The sequence below is a fragment of the Rasamsonia emersonii genome, assembly GCF_000968595.1.
Source record: "Rasamsonia emersonii CBS 393.64 chromosome Unknown ctg1118621760528, whole genome shotgun sequence".
Taxonomy (NCBI): Eukaryota; Fungi; Ascomycota; class Eurotiomycetes; order Eurotiales; family Trichocomaceae; genus Rasamsonia; species Rasamsonia emersonii.
The window spans coordinates 18913-34500 of NW_013562933.1; the positions used below are offsets into that span (position 1 = coordinate 18913).

The following is a 15588-nucleotide window of genomic DNA, read 5'->3' on the forward strand; positions in this document are numbered from 1 at the left end:
TCAAATGTCAAAATTATTGAACACACCACCCTCGCCCTCTCCGGTCCTGATTACACCGCTCATGCGATGATCCGTAGAATCAATAGATCGTTGAGATCGATGCCAGGAGTCATCATCTTTCATGTCTTCATCCATGCGGTCAACTTGGCTGTCCTTGAAGTGTTGGTCCATCGAACTCTCATTTACGAAGGTGAATCCCTTGAAGTTGGCCTGCATGCCAGGCGACAGAGGCGTTGACGCAGGCATCGCCCCATTTGCCAATGCAGCAGCACGGTCATTCAGAGAGGTCGAGTGATCCAGAGCCGTGGTGAATTCCGGGTCGAAATTCGATGTGTCGGTGTCCGACTTCAACTTTGGCTTGAAAGGAGGAATGACTTCTTTACGGGCCAATGCGTCCCAATCGATGTCGCTGAAGAATGGATGTGCCATAAGTTCCCTCGCATCATCCTTGGCACCCAGCCGATGCTTCGGATTTCGGTTGAGCAACCCTTTCACAAAATTCCGTCCTTCCGCGCTGAGGGCGTCTCGGGGAAAGCGGACTTTGCCAAAGGCGATGTTCTTGTACATCTGTTGCGTGTCTTCGGCGTAGAATGGACTCCAACCACAACACATCTCGAAGACAAGAACACCGAGAGACCAGAAATCCACCATTTTCGTATACCCTTGCTCATCCAACAGGACCTCGGGAGCGAGGTACTCGGTGGTACCGCAGAACGTGTTGGTCGTGTCATTCTTCGTGAGATTGGCTTTGGACAAGCCAAAATCACAAAGGGCAATATGGCCATTAGCATCCAGCAAGATATTTTCCGGCTTGAGATCGCGATAGACGATGTCATGATCATGGAGATGCTGCAGCGCAAGGATCAGCTCTGCAATGTAAAACTTGGCCCGCGCCTCTTGAAAGCGGCCCTCCTTCTGCAAATGCCAGAAGAGCTCGCCACCAGACATGTAGTCTGTGACCAGGTAAAGATCCGTTGGTGTCTGGAAGGAAAACTTGAGCCCGACGATGAAGGGAGAAGCTGACATGGCGGTCCGGACAAGAATATTCCGCTCTCCCAAGGTGTGCGCAACTTCTTTCTTCTGTATGATGACCTTCTTCGACAGGACCTTCATCGCGTAGATACGTTGCGTGTCCTTCTTCTTTACCTGATAAACCTGGCCGAATGTACCTTTGCCTATGAGCTTAAGAATCTGGAAATCGTTTGGCCCAACGTGTTTCCTCTCGGTCTTCTGGAAGTGTATCTCCAGGTGGATTTCTCCAGACACCTGGTTGTCACCGGCTCCTCGAGCCATCAGAGGGAACCAGCCCTCCAAATGAGAGTTGTCTTGTTTCAGATTGAGACTCAACCGGACATGGCCGAGAAAAGCCTCCTGGTTGTAACGGTCGTAAACAGAGACATCGATCTCGGACTGATCGCCAAGAACGTCACTATCAATCAGATTAGCAGGTCTTTTGTCTTAACTCATTTCTTTTTTAAGGGCGCAGATGCGTACAAGACCGCTTCGTGATTCCACTGAGGATCTGTGATCGGAACCCTGCCCTTTGGATCGTGACTGTCCAGTTGACTGTTGTGACTACTCTGCCGGCTCTTCATAGGTATGGCCATGGGCCGTCCGGAGTCACTATCAGACCACTCCTTTTGGCTTTTCTTGGTTTCAGGTGTCCGGTCTCCGCTCTGCGCGCCCCTGGAGATGTACTCGTTCCACTCGAACACGCAAACCACATAGGGATCGACACTGGGCCGCAGACCCCTGGCCTGGGATATTCTCACCGAAAGCTTTCCTTTCAATGATGCAACCGCAGGTCCCTCCTGTCCCCCTTGGGACTGCGTTGGGAACGCTTCATTGAGTTTCCCTGTCAGTTCTTCTTTATTGTTCGGACGTTGATTCGATGAACCGGACGAACCGGGTTTCGAGTCACCCGGCTGCTTCTCCGATTGCGCGTTCTCATTCGACATGGCACGTGGAGTCAGCGGCGGCGTATTCTTTAGACGCGAAGCGTTAACCGCGTTCTCAGTTAGCTTGGCAAGGTTTTCAGAAGAGTTGGAAACGTGCTGAGGCTTTTCATGTTCCAACAGGGGAGCCGCTGGTGGAGATGGAATTTCTGACGCTTCAGGAAGGGATGGGTTGGAGAAGTGAGAAGCAAGAACGGGGTCGTCTGAGACGCTGGAAACTGGATGGGATGTAGGACGGCGTGAGGAATGAGAATCAGAGGAACTTCCTGACGACGAAGAAGAAAGATAGTTCTTCAGCGCAGAATAGATGGACACCACCGTCTTTTCTGCACCAGAGGCACTCGTTTCCGTCTCCTCCGCCTCTTTCTGGGACAAAGAACACGCAGATGAGTCAGGGGGAGTAGGCAGGGAGCTGGGATTCAAAGTCTCCAGCGATCCCTCGCTTTCTGGCTTCTCACTGCTTCCGGCAGCGGGCAGAGCAGGCGCCTTGGCATCCAGCGACTGCTCGCGCTCTCCTGTAGCAATTGCGCCAGACGGTAAGGAAGTATGCCCAGAGGCATCGCCCTCGTTGCGTCGTGCAACGCGGGCAGTCGACTGGGCACTATCCACCGCGGCAGGTGTCATGGAGGTAGATGACCGTGCTTTACGGGAAAGCGAAAAACCAGAGGGGCCACCAACCTGAGAGAAGTAGTGCATTATTGACGGAAGACGTTTGTCTGCAGGATCTGGCTGTGGAGTAGCCATCCCAGATGGAGTCGAGCCATTGGAGCCAATCTGATCTTGGATCTCATCCTCCTGCGCACCCGTGCTGCTCATTTGTCAGCTCTGACCCAGTTAACGAAATCACCAAACACGATTTGGAGCCGCGATCTCGGGCGACGAGGTATCAATGTAGATTAGTAACTGCATGCGACAGAGGGCCCAAGTCTCAGGATAACATCTGAGCATGCGATTGATGGACTTCATCCAGGTCAATGTGGAGCACAGATATCAGAAGATCTCTGGCCTCAGATCTACCAGATGAGACGCCATCCAGAGTCCTTGGGGGAAGAGAGAGGCCACAGGAGCAAAAACAGTCCACATTGAGAGGAAGTCCAAAAACAGATGTCGCCATGACTTGGTTTGCACACTCATCAAGGTAAATAGGGCAAAGGGTAAGCCAGAGAAAAATAGGGAAAATTTTTTCTTTTTTTGGTTCAGATCGTCTCCAAGGGACCAAGCAGCCAGAGTACCACGACCAAGGTGAAACCCGGCATTGACACGTTGATGAAGCGTGCAATGACATGGGAAGCAGGACTCACTTCTGGAGCATGGACTGCCTCGTCAGGTCCGCATCTGCATGCGGGTTGACTCCACCTGGTGCAGCCATGGGTGCTTTCCCATCCGACAAATATTCCTCCAACAGCTCCTAACGTCGACGCGAACCCCCTCTCAGACCAGCGGTTGGAAGGTTGAACGGCGGAGGCGAAACAAGGTATGGGAGTTGGGGATTGTGGTGGTGGGAGGAGAAGCGGAGAACGCTGGACTTGTACCCACGCTGGTAATGATGACCTAGAGATGCGGGATGATCGCTGCGCTGCAAGGTCGGGGGCGGGTCTGGCCCTCTTCAGGCACGACGGGGATGCGCCGGGGGACGACGGAGAGCGGCACGAGGAGACGACGATACTGTCGGGACGGGAGGAAGCACAAAGACTGCTGTTGGGATGCTGGGATCACAGGTCTTGGGCGCACGGAAGCTTGGGGGATCGAGTAGGAAGCGGATAGCAGCAGCGACGGTGGTGGTGGTCTTCGCGTGCGGTTTGGGCAAGCCTAAGCCTAGCGTAGACTGAGCCCGGGACTTGTCCCGGCTGAGCAATGCCTGGCCTCGGGCAGCCCCGGTCGAAGCGGCGGACTCGGACTCGTTCGCGAAACGAGCTGTTTCAACAAGACAACCAAACAACGAGAAGAAGAATGAGAACGACGAGGCAGAAAGGCGAGAAGAACGTGGCCGGCAGGGATTTGTGTTGGGCAAAGAGGCAAAGTGGGCGAGACGAACAGGTCGCTCCGAACGGTAATATTAATCCTCCATGTCCGCGACAGGAGGCAAAAACCCGCCGGCCAGTGGAGATGATGGTCCCCGACGATGGAGCCTGCGACGGGGCGCACCAGTCCGATGTTTTTCCACTGGCGCGCTGCAGCGAGGTATGCGCACGAGGGGCTTGGGACGACAAGCTGAGAATAAAATACGAAGCGCCAATACTCAGCGTTTACACTGAGGGGAATGGCACTGGACGTGACTCATTGCCCACCGTCTTGCGGAAGAGATCTGTTATGGCGTGGAATAATTACCGCTTATGTACAGCATGACAAGACCAGCTCCCCTCCGCCGCCACCGCTGCTGCTATGCGCGTTTCTTTGCGCCATTCTTGTGGTGGCAGGCCAATCTTCCACCCGCCTCTCATTTTGGGCCTGCAACGCCAGTCTTAACTATTGGTATCGAGGGGTTTAAGGTATTTTAGATGCTGCGGGCGTCGTTCTTAATGCTGTTTCTCCAACATAGCGTCGATAGCGCCTCCGAGCTCCCCTCACCAGGTGGGGTCGTGTTCGGCATCTTCATCGACGTGAATGAGCCGTATCTGCCTATCTTGTATGTGATCCTTTGTTTACAGCAGTCATCTGGGAGACTAAAGCAAGACTATGGCAAGTTATGCTTTCGCCCCAAAGGCCAACAAATTTGGTGCTATTCGCATCACCCCCCAACCGTCCATCAGATCCTCGACCACCATTCTTGAAGGGTTGAAAAAAAAACGAATTGCTTTAGTGGAATCATGGTCGGATTCAGCTATATGATCCTGGACGCATACTGCGAAGCGTTCTGACCGCCTATCTCAGCTTCCAGGATAATGAAGCTCTTCCAAGGCAAAATCATTTAGCCCGATGCATCAGATGATACTCTTTCGTCTGAGGTCAGAATACGATGATACTGGACTTTACTGCGGTCAGGCGCTCTTCAGCGCTCAGGGAACCGCTTCCAAGCATCCACGATCCCCTCCACGGTGCATCACTGTCTCATAATGGCAGTAGGATTAGTAAATGCCTCCAACTGCCATGTACGATGCCATGACGCACCGCTATCGCTGCATCTCACTCCTGCTTCATCCAGTTGAAATTGCATATGAGCCAGCTTTGGTAAACAAGCTGAGGAAGGGTCAAATGGTATGGGCAGCTTCTCATTTGAGACTCGACCCCCATTAAGTCAAATTAGGATGGTCGCACGTCAGGGTCATCCGATGGCAGCAGACGGTCAGATGTGTCCCAGTCCATCTGACTATCTGCAGGGCGTAGAGTTAAGCGTTGATGCTCAGATGCCCGTATAAGATATGCTCGCTACCGTATCGACTGACCACCTTAAGTTGGGGGATTTACATCCCTGAAGGGAAACTCTGGGCTGTACTGTACCGACGGAGTACACGACGTAATTTACAGGTGGTAAGGCCAACCTGCAGTTAAAATTACCGGGGCTGAGACAGCGATCGCTTTGTTTGAATAGCTAGGATGCATGGATACGGAATAGAGGCCCCTGTGGGCAAAAAGACCAGTTGGAAAAGAACTCATCAACGCGCATCTTCGTACGGAAGGAAAGCTTCTTTGTGCTGGTATCTTAAAGCATGTTGGGTATGTCGAGGCGATAGGAAACCCTGCTAGGAATTTTGCATGTGATGGCGCGAGCTATTAATTGGCTACGTACTCCTACCACCTCCGTTCGCTGCGGTTGCAGCTGGAGTTGGCTAATTTGGGATTAACGGCATCTGCCTTTTTTGGCTGGACGGCCGCCTTTAGGCCCTGGTAGGTTCAAAGGTGGGAGTGGATCTCCGGTGAAGCGATTATGATTACTCCGTAATGTGACGATAGGAACGCGCTGTGTGCAGCAAAAATGACTCAAGAGCGTCTGCGGCTGTGGTTGAAATGCATCGCCTCTGCAGCTCAAAGACAATCAGCTGCATTCGAAGCCCTGAGACCTCGATGAGTAAGAGTGTCTCGGTGAAAAGGGGACCAGCAGCAAAATCCCATCCAATCCAGGCGATCTCAAAGAATGATGACCAGGGGGCAGTGACGTAAAGCGCATCGACGCGGCGACCAGTGACATGGATCGGCTTCCTGCTTTGCCCTCGACGACAGGCAGCCTCCCGACGCGCGGAAACATACGGAGCAGACTTAACTTTCAGATCTCGCTCGGATCTCAGCAGGGCTTAGGGCTCAGGGCTCAGGGCTGAGGGCTGGGCTGTCGAATCCACTAATCCGTAACAAGTAACGAATGCTTGGCATCCATGTTAGGTCACGTGATATGGCAAGGCTGCGGCGAAAAGTAGACCCGGAACGCCTCGCGACTCGCGCCAGGAGTCCAGGTGCTGCTGTCAAGGTGCTGTAAGAACAAGCTGCGCTTTATTCTCCTCTTATGACTAACCGACTCTAAGATGGCAAGGAAGCAGAGGGCGGCTGCTCAGGCAGCTGCACAGTCAATGCGTACGTGTTCCCGTGCTGTTTTGCTTTTTTCTTTTGTAGTCGCGACGGCGCGGGAGGCAAACTGACCTCTGCACAGGAACGGCTCCCCCAAGCTTACCCGATGAGGACGAAGAGATGGCCGATGCTCCCCCTACCAGGGAGTCCAGCGCCTCAGCGAACGAGGGCGATGCTGCGGAAGAGGACCCTCAGGCCGAGCCTCAACCAGAGGCGGATCAGGAGGAAGAAGCAGCTGCAACGCCAGCCCAGGAATCCGATGCGCCTTCGCAGTCAAACACGCCCCAACGCAGTGGTGGCCGGACATCTGCCATCCCTCGCAAACGTCGAATTGGCCGTCCGCCCAAAAATCGACCTCCGGATTGGGACACACAAGATGAGGGAACGTCTGAACGGCAGATCAGCGTCAGTACCCCTGTGAAAAGAAGACGGGGGCGGCCGGCCGCCAGCGGTGGACGATGGGCGCGCAACAGAGGAGGGTCACATGTCACGCAGGTCCAGGTGGATAAGGACGGGACTATGATGGATGTGGTTGACGATGAGGTTGTCCTGCCAGAGGATCCCGAAGGAGAGACGAAGGTGGACAAAAAATGGAAATCTACTGGGAGGCAGAGAATACCGGGTCCGCACGTTCACGATTCTCGGCCGAGGTGAGCGGCAGTACATGTTGTCGACCGAACCAGCGCGTTGCATCGGATTCCGAGATTCGTATCTCTTCTTCCAAAAGCACCGGCTGCTCTACAAAATCATCATCGACGACGAAGCCAAGCGGGATTTGATTGAGAGAGAGATCATTCCCCATTCATACAAGGGCCGCGCGATCGGTGTCGTTACTGCACGATCCGTTTTCCGGGAGTTTGGCGCCAAGATCGTCATCGGTGGCCGCAAAATCATAGATGATTACAATGTCAAGGCGGCGCGGGAACGGGGAGACGTCGAAGGTGAACTCGCGGTACCGGAAGATAAGCTGCCCCCTCCTGGAGAGCCATACAACAAGAACCAGTATGTGGCTTGGCATGGTGCAAGTGCAGTCTACCATACTGGAGCACCTTCTGTTCCGTTGCCAAATGGCAAGGTGGATGCGAAGAAGCGCAAGGTGACCGTGACGGGCGACAACTGGATGATTGAACATGCAAGGGAAGCAAGGTGAGTCATGAATTTCTTTCGTAGGATAAATCATGTCGCTGACAGGGCACCTTCAGCCGTTTCAACTCGGCGATTCTCAGTGCTCGTCGCGAGAATCTCGAGGGCGTGTACGATGTGCACACGAATTTCATGCACTATCCCAAGATCATGCAGCCTTCCCATGCTCGCTGGGAGCGGGTGCCGCCTCCCGATCCCGGACATTCGGCCAAACTCATGGAAGGCATGTCCTCGTTGCGTTTGACGAATGGAACTTCCGAGAAGGACGAGACAGCACGTGCTGAGAAACCTGAGCGCCCTTCTACGAGCGATTCGACTATTTTCCCTCCAGTCCCTTCGATCTTCTCCCGCCGCTTCGCCATTACGGATATCTGCTACGAAACGGCCGAGTCGAGCACTTTTGGCGTCCCCGGACCGGATGGCGATGTGCACGACATCGGCAGCAACGGAGTCATCAGCATGGCCGATCCTCAACATCCGGAGTTTATGAGTCCGGATGTGCTTGCAGAGCTGCCGCCTGAATGCAAGGATGCACTCGTCGAGGCCGCCACCCGGGAATGGGCATGGAAGTCCAAGTGGCGGACGGAAGCCACGGACACCTTGAGATGCTCGGCTTTGAAGAGCTACGCGTGGTATCCATGATATGATTCAAGATCGTCCGGCCGTCCAAGGAGTGACGGAGTGGTGGAAAGGGGGGTGCAACATTATTCGGGATCAGACATGCCTTTGTTTCTGTGCTTCTTTCTCTTCTATGGTTGTATTTGATCAAAACGGATTCCGGAATCGGGGAGGGTTGTTCTCTTTGTTTCTATCCAGGCGCGAGGGGAGTTCACATTGTAGGGAATAAATGCTTTTTTCTGCGAGCTTGCGAGCTGGTTTTTTTTTCTTTTCTTTCTTCTTTGTTTTCTTCTTCTTCTTTAACTCTCAAAAGTGCACTTTGATGATATCAATCCATCAGTAACTCTTCCTTAATGCTCCAAAAAAAAATCTGTTGTCTTTCCATAGATCTGGATCTGGATCTGGACCTGCTTCCTCGCTGGCACCAGTCATATCCAGCTAGCCTAATCTGTCATGTTTCCTGACTCTCTTCCATGGTATGATAAATAGGGGGAAAAGAATGATACAATAGGCCCAGTGCTGTAATAAGTAAGAGGTGATCCTGCGTGGTACGTAGATGTACTGTACAGAACACTTTTCTGCGACGGCTCCAAAAATTTCCTTTTCGAGGTACCGCCGCTTTAACAAGGGTGCTCAGACTGCTGTTACCTCTTCTGCAAGCTGGAACACTTCAGGCACTATGAAATTAGCTGGTGCTGATCAGGCAGTCATGCGTATCTTCTAGTCCTGGCATTGTAGGCGCGCCTCCACGAACGTACAAGGCAACATAGAGACGATCTTTGTTTGCTGGCATGGTGTAGTATACTCCAGAACTTTTTGCAATAATAGGATCAGGAAGCAGTCTAGTATTTAATCAATTTATTTAATGAGTGCAACAATATCTTTGTGTCCATTTTTTATTTATTTATTTATTCATTTATGCCCTTCATGTCAATAGTGCCACTGGCCCATACTACCCACTCTGATCGCCTCTTTCTTTTTTTGGAGGGGGCTACCTCTCCGGAGGTAGCTTCCAATCATACAGATTGTCGATTCCATCATAATTTGATCACCTTCCAATTTGCACAGGGTTTCGTTGCACGGGGTTTCCATGGGCTGGCTACTGGCCACATTTGGTAGCCATATCTATGTCTACCATGTCATAGTGCCACTGCTGTACTACTGCCCACTCTAACCACCTTTCGGCTGCCTTATACAATCGTCAATTCCACCATAATTTGATCACCTTCCAATGGCACAGGGTTTCTATGGGCTACTGGACACATTTAGCAGTATGGAGGTCTATATTTATAATAGGGTCCCTGGCCCACCCGTTCCTGATGAATAATTTGCGAAGCGCAGCGAAGCAATATATATATATAACGGTCTGCACGGGAACCCCCCTCCCCCCTATCCCTTACTTTTATATAAACGGGACTTAACCCTGTTTGCACTTCTTGTTTGCTCTTACTAGAGGATAGACTTTTCTTCTTTTTTTTTCTTTCTCCTGGCTTGGATTCTTGTATATAGCTATTTATAGTTTAAATTGAGGATCCTTAATAGACTAAAAATAAATATAAGCACACACTCCAACCTTTCTAGATAGCTTAGGTACCTAGCTTAGACAAACTAAGGTAGATAAATAAGGTAAGGTACCTGCACCGTTCCCTGGAAAGAGAGAAACGTCTGTCAGCACCCGAAGAGTCCTCTCCTATGTACTGTACAGATATAGGTAGGCAATCTAACATGTAGCAGGCTCTCTATGCAGACAGTACATACATACAATACATCATACATGCAGTACACGAGGAGGTGTAGTTGGTTAACCAAGCCTATGAAGACAAGCAGGGCTAAATATAGTGATATTCTGGCCTCATATATATATATATTTGTCTATGGCATAGGGCTTTATTAACCGAACATCAACGTTGATGCCTTACAGGTGGTATCATGAGAAGAAAAAGAAAGAGAGCATTGTTCTGATCCATCCATCCATCCCCTTTGGTTCCTAAGGTGTGTACTTACCTACCTACCTACCTGCCCTAGGTGCCTACTTGTTGTTAGTTAGAAAGACAGAGAGAATATTGCCAACGCAGACAATATATATAAGAAAAAAAAGAAAAAAAGACGAGGGAATAATGGGCTGATATCTCATAAGCCCAATTTCTATGACTGGCTTCCATCTCCTAGAACCCTTTCGTTCGTCCGTCTCGTTCTTTCTTTCTTGTCTCGAGTACGAACTCACGGGTTATAGGTAGTTTGCATAGTTACATTACCTGCAGTGAGTGCTCTACTAAGACTTTGTCTATTTTTTTCTTTTTAACTAATGACATCATGCCTGTAATATAAAAATCGAAAAGAAAACCCGGATCCGGGAAGGAAAAGAACATATGTAGTTGGATAGAATTGGGAAGCATGGAACGAAGCAAGCAAAGTGGATGATTCAATCAACCCGTTCCGGTCTTTACACTATTAGTTAAGAGGAGCCAACATAGCATGATGATGATGATGATCATCATCGTCATCATCATCATGCAGGTCATTAGGTATTCACGTTCATGCTCATGCTTACCTAGGTAGGCAGGAGGGGTAAAAATCAAAATCGAATCGATAAAGATCCAACCCAATCCCCACAGCGGGGTAAAAAACGATGAAGCTCGGCCATTATCGGAAGAGAGAAAGAGGTTGCAAGTAGTAGTAGAAAGAAAAGGAAGAGATGCATGCATTGATATTATTGCGTACATGCGTACATACGTACTGTACATACTTGCATATGTACATGCAGAATGCCCCTCCTTCCTAGTTAACGATCCTACCTAACAGTATACCTAGTACCCTATGGGAGGGGTATTAATGACTACAGCTATTATCCTGTAAAAATATCGTCTCGTCAGAATGACTCAACAGTCAGAGGATCCAATGAATTAATTCAATCCAACTCATCCATGCATCGTGGGATATTCAAATATTAACCATCATTGTCAGTCTGTGTTCCCCCGCCTTCCTGATTCAGAAAGCCAGAGAGAGTACGGAGTAGAGAGAGGGCAAGGCGGGGTGGACAAACTCTCCCCTCGCAGCCTATATCGGACGAACAGTTTGACATGGAACTAAATTGCTACCTAGGCACAGGTGCATACATACGTGAACCGTTCCTGTTGGGCAGACATGTCAGCGACCAAAGTCCAGAAGGATATACTTATGACGCAACAAGAGGCTGTCATCCCACGCTTCTCCACCGGCACTATTCTACTCCGTACTCTCGAGGCCAGTCTGGGCCTGTCAAGACTTTGGTGTAAAAGAGGTTGTATGATTTCAATCAGCCTCGACAGACAACAAAAGTAGCAAGCACTGTTATGTCTTCGTGCGGCCTGAACGTTTGAGCTAGCCTGGTCTGGTAGCTGCAAGTGCATCTATCGATGAATTGTACAGTACTGTACTCTGTATATTATCGATAGAGGAGTCCGACTGGACAACGTGCACGGTGCAACAGTTCGTGTCCTGATTTATTTGCCACGCTTCTCAGTCATCGGCTTCGATCACGGAGAAAGGAGATAATCTCCTCCGTTCTCCGTTCTCCGTGCTAGACTGTAGTGACTGACATCTGCGGCATCGCCCAGACCTGCCACCACGCAAGGCGGCCCAAGACCTTTTTCCGTGAGTCTTGGCCCGTCTCCAGGGGTCAAGTCTGCCGACACTGACGACTTGGATTCCTGGCTAGGGCGAAACCCTTGGGCTGCTGGGCAAATCAAATCAGCATCGTGCTGATGATTCCTCGTGGCAAGCGGCAAGGGTGGAGCAAGTGCCTCGCCTCGCCTCTCGAACTTGTTACCAGCGGCAACGGCAAATTCTTGCTTCTGGCATGGCCTTACTAGTTGCGTACGGAGTACTCCGTGTCATGACTCTGGTCGTTCCCCGTATCTAGATAGTCAACTGGGTAATATTAATCTCTTTTATGACAGATCGGAAGCAGCCGGACAGATCCATCTGCGATCAGACTCCCGAAACCGTGATGGTCCTGAGTCTCCTCCGTACTGGTGTACCGTAATCGGCAGACGACTCCTGTAATTGCTTAGGCCAATAATTCCCATGACAAGCAGCAAGGAGTCAGGCGCGTCTGAGGCGTTCACGAGAGGAGGCGCGTGGCTCAGGACCTTACGGAGTACGGAGTACTGCTGCCTTCTCAACTCATCTGACACCTCGCTTCGCGTCCCTGGTAGGAGTGTCGAGCTGGCTCTTAATATAGAACGGTGATGACTGGGTCTCAGCGGTGTCTTATGGGGCCAACAACGGCCCTCCATAGCAACCTCGCCGTGCAGCAGCCCTGCTTATAGATCGGCAGTCGCCCATTCCGGGGCGCACTGCCCCAAGGAGCACAACGCTTGGTGGATGTCCCCAACCCCCCCCTCTTCCATCTGTGCTCCGTACCAACAACCAAGAATGGAACGAATCGACGAATTTTCTCCGACAGAACCCGGGGCAACGCTCAATCTTCCCCGTTCTCCTTGCAGGCATCCTCCTGATGCTGTGAGCTCATCTCGAGCTGTGGCAACTGCGACGAGGAATTGTCAACTCGCTCAATTGGGGCGCTCAGGCTGAGTAATCATGGCCAGCTTGGAGTCGATGAGGTAGTCTTAGTAAACCGGGACGAAGCTGGCCGTTCGGGGTTGCAGCTTGCAAACTTTGAAATTTTTTTTTCGCCTTTGACGCGGTCAACTAAGCCGAGAACGGCGTGGTGGAAGGAAGGGCCCTACCGCCCAGAATTTTCTTATTATTATTACTTGGCCGCAGCTGCAGATTATTAGCGTGTTGGTAGTGTCGTGGTTACGGATGCGTACTCCGTAACCAGGCGACCGTCTTGTAATCTGCATTCTGCGAGGCTGGGTCACAGGTCAATAGACACTGTCATGTAAGCTGTGACAGCGGCTTTGCATCACTCCCAGGCGTGTTTCTGTTTCTGTCGCCTCTTGCCGGCTGACAAAATGGTCGAGGCGCCTGGTAGGCCCTCACCATGGCGACGGAGGCGGAGGCGGTGACTTGGCAGTGACTGCTGCCCACGAGAGACCCCACAGCCTGCGAGGCCACCGACTGTGATCAGAATAATTTTCTTCTGCCCGCGAGCTCCGGCGCCGTCGTGCGTTATGGCCGTGCCTGAGACGGGCGACCCGTCGCGCGAGCCAGTCAGCTGGGGCAGGCAGTGAATGTGCGGCCTGTTCGCTGTGGCCGGTGGGCCGACGGGAGCCGCGGACAGGCTGCTCGCCGCTCGCTAGGCCAGCCCAGCCCCAGCAGCGTGCCCGTTGCCCTCCTGACCGTCCACCGCCAGCCAGCGTCCTCACCTTCACCACCATCTCTCTTCTCTTCTTCTCCCTCTCCTCCATCCTCCTCCTTCCCTCCGCCCTCGCCTCGCCTCCGGCTCCCTCCCTCCTGCGAACCTCTTCGTTCGGCTCCATCTCTCCCCCCCAACGAGCTTTTCATTAAGTGTCGTTGTCGCTGAGTGGCTCTCGTCACTCGCCTGGAGGTTTCTGCGAGGAATCGGGGTGGTTTTTTTTTTCCCCTTCCTTCTCGTCCTCGTCGTCCTGACGACAGCCCACCGCTTTTTCGGTGCTGTGTTTGTCCTTGAGCGACCGAAAAAAAATATTTGACGGTCATTAGATTGCCACTTATCGTGTATCGACCGGGATCGCTCGACAACGATCTGTGTCCCTGTCCCTCTCACACAAAAGACAAAAACAGCCAAAAGAAAAGTTTCCGGCAGTCGCAGCTGTGGTTGGAACGACGAGCTTCCCTCCATGACAGCCTGTTAGGGTGTTCTTGATCCTCTCTCAACGCTGAGCGGCGGCTCGTCGAGCAGCGCTCCCCGAGCTTCGGGAAGGGCGGAAGAGTAGACGGTCGGTATTCTCTTTTCCTGAGACGGGCTGTTCCTTGTGTGACACATTTTCCCTGCAAAAAGCGTACCTGCCACGAGGTACTGACTGTTGCGTCTGCGGGTGCAGCTCCTGGCCGTCTACCTCCCGTCGTGAACCGGCTCCCCCGGAGCATTATGCCGTCCTTCTTCGCCCCTGGCCTGCATGGCCTTCCTCCTACGCCGCCTCACCTCCACGGAAGCAGCAGGATGGAGCATGACCAGCCCTACTACCTCACCGGACAGTCGGCCTTTCCTCCGCGGTACTCCCAGACTGGCTGTGAATTCATCGAGCAATACTCCCAGGCGACCTGCTTCGTCAAGCCCGCCCCGGTGAACATGCACGCCCAGCATATGCCGCAGATGCGAAATGGACGGGACCTGCCTACCCAGCAGCCCTTGGCCCAATCCCAATTGAGTGTCTCCCAGGCGATGTTTGGCCCCATGACCTCCGCTCCCGTGTTGCCCCCGATCAGGTCCAATGTGCAGCTCCCCCCCATGGACAGTGCGATCCCGCCCCAGTACCGTCGTCAGGACATGGTCGTGCAGCCCGAGCAGCAGCCTCCCAAGGAGGAGAAGGCGACCGGAGGTGTCGCTGCCTATCTCGACTACGAGATGGACCAGATGTCGGACTTCGTGGCAGAAATGGCCCAGGGAATGTATGCTTTGTACATCACCAAGATCAACCTTGCAGATATTGACTTCGCTCGAAGCGTCTACCCAGGAACGCCAGTGCCGCCGCAGTTCCGGAAATACGTGCACCAGATCTTGTCTTCTACCCGCCTCCCAAGTTCCACCATTCTGCTGGGTCTGTTCTACCTCGCGACCAGGATGCGCATGCTCTCGGCGGCGGGCGTCTACCTGACCGGCAGTGGTCAAGTGTACCGGATGCTGACGACCGCCCTCCTTCTGGGAAGTAAATTCCTCGACGACAACACCTTCCAGAATCGGTCCTGGGCCGAGGTCAGCAACATCCCCGTCGCGGAGCTGAATTCCATGGAACTGGACTGGCTCTTCGCCTTTGAGTGGAAGATCCACGAGCGCATCCACAACCCGCAGGATGGTTTTGCGGTGTGGTTGTCCCACTGGGAAAACTATCGCGCCAAAATGGCCGGCAGAGGCAATGAGGCCCGCCAGAAACTGGCTCCGCTCGACACCAACATTGCCAGGCAGCACGCGGTGCCCAAGCCTCTCCTGTCCCCCAGAGGGTCCTATCCCGCCGCAGTATCAGCGGAGTGCCTCGTACGAGAACGCATGGCTGAATCCCGCCGCGTCCGAGTATTCTCCCCCATCGGCACCCCCCAGTGGTCCCAACACGCCCGACTACTACAACGCCGGACCCTGGGTGTACGCGAATCCCCCGCCGCCCTACACTCGTGCATGGATGCCACCTCAGCAGCAGTACATGCCGCAGCCGCAGCCACGGTCGCAACCGCCGTCCTACCGGCAGACGCCGTCCTACTCGCTGCCTTATACCCAGAGCGTGTGGACGGGCCA

The 15588-nt window shown here is 52.7% G+C and overlaps 4 protein-coding genes across 4 annotated transcripts; 2 read left to right on the forward strand and 2 right to left on the reverse strand.

The window, feature by feature from the left end:
• On the reverse strand, positions 1 to 3324 carry T310_7322 (Non-specific serine/threonine protein kinase; the record flags this gene model as incomplete). Its single annotated transcript, XM_013469882.1, has 3 exons — positions 1 to 1429; positions 1495 to 2763; positions 3257 to 3324. The coding sequence occupies 3 exons, from the start codon at positions 3322 to 3324 to the stop codon at positions 1 to 3; spliced, it is 2766 nt and encodes a 921-aa protein (XP_013325336.1).
• A 3085-nt stretch (positions 3325 to 6409) lies between these two features.
• Positions 6410 to 8237, forward strand: T310_7323 (uncharacterized protein; the record flags this gene model as incomplete). The annotated part of the gene is made up of 4 exons (XM_013469883.1): positions 6410 to 6458; positions 6535 to 7102; positions 7239 to 7598; positions 7655 to 8237. 4 exons carry the CDS (start codon positions 6410 to 6412, stop codon positions 8235 to 8237), a joined length of 1560 nt encoding a protein of 519 aa, XP_013325337.1.
• A 1241-nt stretch (positions 8238 to 9478) lies between these two features.
• T310_7324 (uncharacterized protein) lies at positions 9479 to 10457 on the reverse strand (the record flags this gene model as incomplete). Its single annotated transcript, XM_013469884.1, has 5 exons — positions 9479 to 9529; positions 9614 to 9722; positions 9976 to 10059; positions 10222 to 10242; positions 10438 to 10457. The coding sequence occupies 5 exons, from the start codon at positions 10455 to 10457 to the stop codon at positions 9479 to 9481; spliced, it is 285 nt and encodes a 94-aa protein (XP_013325338.1).
• A 3772-nt stretch (positions 10458 to 14229) lies between these two features.
• Positions 14230 to 15585, forward strand: T310_7325 (uncharacterized protein; the record flags this gene model as incomplete). Its single annotated transcript, XM_013469885.1, has 1 exon — positions 14230 to 15585. A coding segment is annotated over one exon (1356 nt), but the record flags the coding sequence as incomplete, so codon positions are not given.
• Between the last annotated feature and the right edge of the window lie 3 nt (positions 15586 to 15588).